The sequence below is a fragment of the Vicugna pacos genome, unplaced genomic scaffold (genome assembly GCF_048564905.1).
Source record: "Vicugna pacos unplaced genomic scaffold, VicPac4 scaffold_21, whole genome shotgun sequence".
NCBI classification, from domain to species: domain Eukaryota; kingdom Metazoa; phylum Chordata; class Mammalia; order Artiodactyla; family Camelidae; genus Vicugna; species Vicugna pacos.
Window position 1 is genome coordinate 16604160 of NW_027328742.1, and position 7669 is coordinate 16611828.

At 48.5% G+C, this 7669-nt stretch overlaps 1 protein-coding gene across 1 annotated transcript in view; it reads left to right on the forward strand.

Moving 5' to 3' along the window:
* Nucleotides 1-6717, forward strand: part of LOC140694412 (serine/threonine-protein kinase Nek7-like) — a 71914-nt gene extending 65197 nt beyond the window's left edge. The window contains exon 9 of the mRNA XM_072957670.1: nt 6058-6717. Within this exon, the coding sequence (XP_072813771.1) occupies nt 6058-6168 (111 nt within the window). The 3' untranslated portion in view covers nt 6169-6717. The remainder of the gene's footprint in view (nt 1-6057) is intronic.
* Nucleotides 6718-7669: the final 952 nt, after the last annotated feature.

Sequence of the window (7669 nt, forward strand, 5' to 3'; positions counted from 1 at the left end):
AACTGCGCCATTATTTATTAAAGTTAACACTGTCATCTCAAACTCTGTTAATAACATTGGATTTTCCTTCCTAAAGTCGCCATGTAAGATTAGATCTTCAGGCTTTAAATGTTTCATTTTTGTTTAAAAATATGTGTAAGTAGGCGCTCTGTTCACTTACACTGCTGAAGTGACTTGCTCCTTGAAGACGTGAGTCCGGGACGGTGCCCTGTAGCACACGCGTCCGGTGGGCTCCTGTAAGCCACGTGACTTTCTGTCAGACTCCCACAGTTCTCACTGGATGAGCTTCAGCTGCGAAGGCAGACCTGGCGTCCCCTCCTGCCTATGCAGGGGGCTTCCTCCTCGCTTTCCCTCTACCCCAAGTCAGCCACTGGTGGCACTTTGGTGTGCGGGTTGGATGCGCCTCATCATTTTGTGTAAACATCTGAAGCATCAACCTGTAGTGTGCTTTAATGCGTCAGACCCACTGTGGGTGCTGAAGTGCGTCCTTGGGTGGGTGGAAAGTGGGTGTACCTGGGAGCTGATGTGACCTAACTGGTCTCAGAGGGATTGAGGTGGGGGTGGAGCAGAACCAGTGCCGACAGCCCGGCCTTCACTGTCCTGCGCAGGGCTGTGTTAGTGACCTGATGCCGGGATGCCCGAGGAGCCGATGGCATCACCTGCACGTGACTGCACTCGACCCAAAACTGGGTGATTGCACTGACAGCTGTGACTGTCAGCACCCTCTTCTTTCTCATATTTTTGGTACAAACCTATATGCTTTGGTGTTTCTTTAGAAATACATACATCAGAGTATATTAGCATTTTTTCCGCTTTACTGAAAATAGTCAATTTCTGTATGACTCACGATGTCATAATCCTTTAGAAATGTTACAGAGGACTCATTTTATTTTTACTTTATATGCTTTTTTTCTCATTTAAATGTTTCTGTGTTGCTTTTTAAATTTCTCTTAAACATCTGAATTCAACAGTTTTTTCTTTGGTTTTGTAAAGGCTCTTACATATTCAGACCTTTATTTTTGCCTTATTTTCAGCTTGTTCTAAAAAACAACTTTAAAACAAACCGAAGTACGTGTTTTTACAAACATGAGTAAAGTAATTCAGACTAAACAGGTTTCTCGAGATAATGACAAACATGAAATGTCTCTCTACTTGTTCCTGTTTGTTTTTATGACTGTAATAACATCTATTGATTTTGGAACTGTTTCTGTAATTTAAAGTAATAAGTAGAAAGCTAATTCCATTTAAACACAAACTTTTTTGAGCGAGTGATTGCCCGCCAGTACTACTAGGAGTTAGAGCCTGACTTACGGGAACATACGTAGAATTGTTAGTTACCATATGGACACACGTTCTTCTTGAACGTGGTTAATAGTGTAGCATTTAGAATCGTCTCCAAGTTTTGGATAATTGTTAAGGATGTTTTCAGTAATTTCTTTCCCAGAGATTTGCGGGAACTTTTAATGTAAGACTAGCATTGAGGGAGAGCACTGCAATAATTATTTCTTTCTGATTACATAATGTCTGATGGATCAAAAACTTAAGAGGCCTTTTTTTTTGATTCATCACATCACTGCAAATTCATGATACAGTGTAAAGAAATTGCTCCGTGTTAAAATTCAAGTGCATTTTCTTTGGAGGGAGTCACGGTCACTTGGATGAATGAGTCAGGTTAGAAAAGACACTGAAATGGTCACTCTAGTCAGAATGCCAGTGTGAACGTTTCTGTGTCTTCATTTCTCGGGGAGAGTAGGCCTCTCTCTCGTGGTTATGTAGAGCCCTAGAGAAGACTTTTTGGCTTGTTTTTTGATCAGAGTTGGTCTGTGAAATGTGAGGGCAGATCCATTAATTGTAGAAACCAACGAGCCAGTGTTAGAGCTGGCTTCTTTTGAGAATCAAATGCCCTAACGCCTCTCTCTGGCTCCGTGGAGGGTCAGGCGTTGGTGCGGGGTGGCCGCGGGAACCCGCAGACCAGGCTGGAGTTCCCTCGGGCAGTGCCACGCGGTGACTGAAGGCCGGTGTCGGAAGCCGGAGCGCTTGGGTTCAGACCCAGGCGGGGCCCGTGCTGCCCTGTGACCTGAGGGCCGTCCCGCTTCTGCTAAGTGTGGCCTCCGCAGACCGCCTCACCCAGGGTCCTGAAGCTGAGGAAGACGCGAGGGTGCCTGGTGGTGCCTGGCTCACAGCGAGAGCTGGAACAGGCCCCGGCCCGTAGGACGTGGCTTCCTCTCTGCCCTGGCCGCGGAAATGGCATTGAAGCTGGAGGTACCTCACGGGGCACGAGGAGACGCCTCCTCACGTGTGGTGCTCAGGAGACCGTATTCCGTGGTCCGCTGGAACCTTGGGGAAAAGTATCTGCTGCTGCCAGGAGCATCTCAGTCCCAGCCATGTGGCCCTTAGATTTGTCCCCCGGCTGCCAAAAGTGCGCCACGGTGGCCACGCGAGCCAGCCCGTCACCTTTGGCTGTTTAACGGCTAAGAAGCTGGGGGCGTCTCTAGCGAAGCTGAGTTTCCTCCCTCCCTCTCGTTCGTGACCTCAGCCCCCTCTGCCATCCCTTACGGTTATGCCTGAACCTCCCGTGTCTTAGCCTCCTGTTCATCACGTCGGGAGCACGGGTCGCTCTGCCGCCCAAAAGAGCTACTGAGCTTCCGTGTACGTTGACAGAGGGGTGGGTGTGACCTTATTGGTGGAACCTATATTGGTATCTGGTGTGACGGGGGACTCTTCTCAGGGCCACATGAATTTGCGTTTTTTAATCAAATTATTTGTTAAAGGCATAAACCTTGGTCCGTGGCTGTATGTAGTAGATGAGTAGCAAGTGTGATTTTCCCCCCTCATTTTGCCGAGACTGCTGCCGCTGCCGCTCCCCTACTAGGTTGTGAGGTCTATTTAAATGCTTCTTTGAAACGGCTCATAGTCATACTTACCAAGGAACTTACATCAAGTTAAGAGTTCAGGCCTGTGTAAATCTCCCATAATGTGTTTGCATTCCACCTTTCAAAAAGGGTTTGAGATAACTTACAGTAAAAGATGTGACTTGCAGGTTATTAACTAGAAGCAGGTCGAATTCAGGACCAAGGAGAGAAGGGGATGTAGATTCCCCTTCCTCTCGGTGTGTCTGTCATGGTCTCGTGGCTCCATGGCTCCAAGCGAGACAGTGAACAAACCCTTCTGCCTTTAAGGAGGAAGTGTGCCTGCTCCTCAGAGATGGCAAATTTTCCTTCTGCTAAACTGGGATTGAGACAGCTCCCATTCAGGCCTGTGAGTAACACCAGGCGCTGTCTGCACAGCAGCCGTACAGCAGATGCCTGAGTGATTTTGGTAAAAGCCAAAAGCGGGCATTCAGGCATGGTGTTAGAAAGGTGATTGGGCAGCGGGACAGACCAGTGTGCTCCAGGGTGCGGCCTTCTGGGGGCCCGATTTGATTAAAACGGGGGACACAGATCATCCAAGCTGTGTGAGCTGCATTCCTCTGACTTGCCTCCCCTGAATGTCCATTTTCTTAGCCCAAGTTTGAGGGGAGCCGTGTGACCCACCTATGGGTTTTCTTTGAATTCCAGTTTCTGAAAATTCAAATCTTTGAGTACTGAACGCACCGCTGATTGTTCCTGGACAGGGAGCTGCAGTGGTAGATTCTGTTCTGCTGATTTGCTTAAGGGAATACAAACAGCGAGCGGGTTGACACCTTTGATCAAAGCAGAGGCGTCTCACCACTGTGCCCACCGGTTGGAAGTCAGACCAGCCTCCAAGTGCCTGAGACGTTAGTCCCTCCACTCTGTGATGACCCCCATCAGCACCCAGTAGCCACCATGCTCTGTCAGATCCCGGTAACTCCTCTCTCTCGATGGGAACACAGTAACACCTTAACCCAGGTGACATCCCCTTGTAGCGGTGCTGATCTGAAATTAAACCAGGGAGCGTCACCGAATGATCGTGGTGCGTGCAGAGCTGTATGAGGCATCGTGAGGAGCTCAAACTGAAAGGCCACGTCCGTGAAAGGAAGTGAGCCCTCAGCAGGGGGGGCAGGCTGAAGCCCTCCCCGCAGCAGGGCGGCTAGGGAGGCTGCAGGGAGGGTGCGCGGTGCAGCAGGCGGGTGATGCCCCGACAGCAGGCGGGTCGCGGTGTGAGGGTGCAGGACAGAGCAGAGCAGAGCAGCAGCATAAATAAGGCTGAGGGGCCTGACGCCGGAGGCGAGCACAGAGCTCTGGGCGCGGCAGTGCCTTGCAGCGCCAGGTGGGCAGGACGGAGGAGGGGCCGTGCGGCTGGGAAGGGGCTGGGAATGTAGGCGGGGGCCGGGTTTGGGAAGCCCTGGTACAGCACCGGAGAGGCAAGGCAGCGGGGCCATTGAAATGCTTGATGTTGGCGGGTGGTCAGCTTGGGGTTCAGCAGCACAAGGGGGATGGAACTGGAGGCAGGACTATCGCGGTGGAGCCCGAGCGGAAGGACAGTGCACCTCGTTGCCGTCGGGAAGCAATGGGACTCGGCTGGTGATGGTTGGGCACTTGGGCAGGAAGTGTCTGAATGCGTGTCAGACGTCTGGCCCAGATACGAGAGGTGCTGCCCACGAGGGGAAGGCCGGGTCTGGGGAAAGAAGGAGCAAGACCTGGTTCTGAACACGTGGAACTTGTGCTGCTGCTGTCAGTGCAGGCAGATGCAGTGGCAGGTGAGGGGTGGAGCCGGGGGAGGTCTGACATTACTGTCGTTGCTGACTTTCCAGACGGGAAGGTGAATCATTCAGTTTCATTCTGGTAGCATCATGTAATCTGAGGGATGAGAGCTAGGACAGACCTTACAGGTCACCTGCTCCTGCCCCCTCCTTGAATGGATAAAGAAATCAACCTCCCCTGGCAGTGACTGACCTCCGGGCCCAGGGCTGCGGGTGCCTCGACCTTGGACAGGCCTGGTTTCCACAGCCCCGTCCGGCTCCTCACCCGCCCTCCCCTCCTCCTCTCCCACTTGACTTTCTTGCTGGCGGTAGCCTCTCCCTTGCGCTGTTACTAGAAGCAGCTCACAGATTCTATCACCAGCTTCTTTATCCTCTAGATGAAAAATTTTTATGGGAGAGGTCGAGGACTGTGAAGAAATTATAGTAATTAGAGAATTAAACCAAGTGCTAATCTAGTGGCCAGAGTTAATGCAAGTTTTCAGAGTATCTGAGTCATTTCTAAAGAAAGACTTAACGGCTGAAAAATCGGTTCTTCCCCGTGATTTGCCCATCATCTGTGGAAGACCAGGTCATGAACATGCGTGGCTTCGCGGGCGTGTGGCAGTTAGCATTAAAGATGAAATTCCCCACTCATCCACTCAGTGGCTCCAGGACTAGATGGGAAGATATTTTCTTAGTTTATTAAAATGTACTTTTTGCTGTGACGTCAGTGAGTAAACCTCAGCCCTCTCGTCTATAAAATGAGGACATAAATATTTCTTACAGTTGAGGATCACAATCCTGCTTGTCGCTGAGCCTGTTTGTCGTGTGTCATTCTTAGTTTGGAGGAGGCTTCTACTCTAATACAAAACTAATAAAAACTGTGTAGATAAATTGGTTTATATAATGGTTTATGATATACATATATAAATTGGTTTATGATAAATGTGTGTGATAGCTGTTTACCCTAATTTTCTCCTGCAGATTTAGATATATAGTAAGCTAAGTGTGAAAATTTCACCTTACAGTCAAGGCTGTCATAGTAAATTCTAGGTCAAATAAATGTAGGTATATAGGTGGCAGTTCATTTGGAGTCTTTGGTTTAAAACTTACCGTCTTTACTGACTGCTGTCTTCTGATTAAACTTCTCTGAACAATCGTAAGATCCCTTTAAAGCCTCTGGTTGTGACTGTGGAGAAAACTGCTTGTTTGACATGAACGCTCACCAGTGAACTTGCCCCTCAGAGCGGCCGACTCCTGTGAAGTCGCTGACCGGGTCGCGCGCGTTCCCAGACGCGCAGACAGACGCGCAGCAGCGCGCGCGCCGTCCCGGGAGCGCGCAGCCGCCCGCGGCGCCCCCGCGACCGGCTCGCCCCGGCGGCGGGGCTCAGTCGCTGTGTCGTGTGTCTCTGCAGCTGCGGCAGCTGGTGAACACGTGCATCAACCCGGACCCGGAGAAGCGGCCGGACATCACCTACGTGTACGACATGGCGAAGAGGATGCACACCTGCACTGCCAGCAGCTGAGCGCCGGCCGCGCACGCGCGGCAGTGTTTCTGTGCAGATCATACCTCCCCGATGTGGGTGTTAAGATTAGTATTTCAGAGCTAATGTGCTTTGAATCCTTAACCAGTTTTCATGTAAGCTTCATTTTGTACCAGTTTAAGTCACCTGCTCGCAACCCCCAAATGACTTCGGATAAGCAAATTGCATGTTAGCAGAGCAAACGGAACATGATGGTTTTTAATGGCTCAAGATTTTTAGAAGTATTTAGAGTTCTGTGCCGATAAGTTGTGTTCAGGTAGATTCAGCGCCAAACGTCGGAAGTGCAGCTTGGCCTCAGCCAGACACCCTCAACCTGCTGGGACGTGTCTGAGCAGGTGACTTGTGTGCTTTGCACTCATTTGTGGACATTTGAGATGAACACAATTGTGAATTTTTGTGATTATTTTATTTTTAAAAGTTTGAAGTATGTGTTTCTAGTTCTTAGCATTGCAGCTTTCAAATAGACTTAAGATAAATGTAAACTATTTGAGAAGCATTTAAAATTCTTAGCTTTTACATTCAAAATGCGACTATTAAATGTTAAAAAATTTGGGGACAAAATGTGAGTCTGACACGGAAGAATTTTTTTTTTGGTTTGTTTTGTTTTAATATCTTTGATATTCTCCTTGCAGTAACATGGTATAAATGAATCCATTTAAAAAGTGGTTAAGGATTTGTTTGGCTGGTTTGATAGTAATTTTGAAAGTTGCACATTGCCCAAGGCTTTTGTGTGTGTGTTTTTACTATTGTTTGTACATTTGAAAAATATTCTTTGAATAATCTTGTAGTGCTATGTCTCAGTGCCTCTGTGAGTTTCAGTGCTCTGCACCTGACTGCACACTGTAGTGTAAGCATAGGTTTTTATTCATAGATTTTATTGAAGTTCTGGTTGGTCCCCTTTAGAAATTTTTTTATATTCTTCAAGTTCCTTTCCTATTTATATTGTATATGCATTTTATCCATTATTGTTTCAGATTTTCTGACAACCTAATAGCCTTAAAAAATGCCTGGTGTACCAACACTTTTCCTGGATTGAATACTTTCTTGTTTAACTTTCTAAAACCTGGGCCACCCCGTGTGCATGGACTTAGTCTTGTCAGGGAGGAAGAAGGGAGGTGAGTTGTATGGTACCTGTGAATGTTGACACTGTTTCAATTCATTGAAGGTTGTAATTTCAGAATATGTTTATAAAGACGTGAAAACTGGCCAGGGCCACAGCCAGCATTTTTATGAGATTAACATTTCTATTGAGAAGCTTTTTGGCAAAGTGCTGTATGCACACGTGACGGTGACAGAGCTGGTAACACTTGGGTTGGCTTAAGGGAATGCAGGGTTCAGTCAGTGCTGTTGTGGAGATGTTTGCTCTGAAGGCCCTCGTGTTCGTGGTGACCAGCGCCTCACAGACTTGTGAAGCCAGAAGGCTGGGCGGCGGTCACTGTGTGAGGACTCCGCGCCGCCCTGTAACCTTGGGATCCACAGTCCT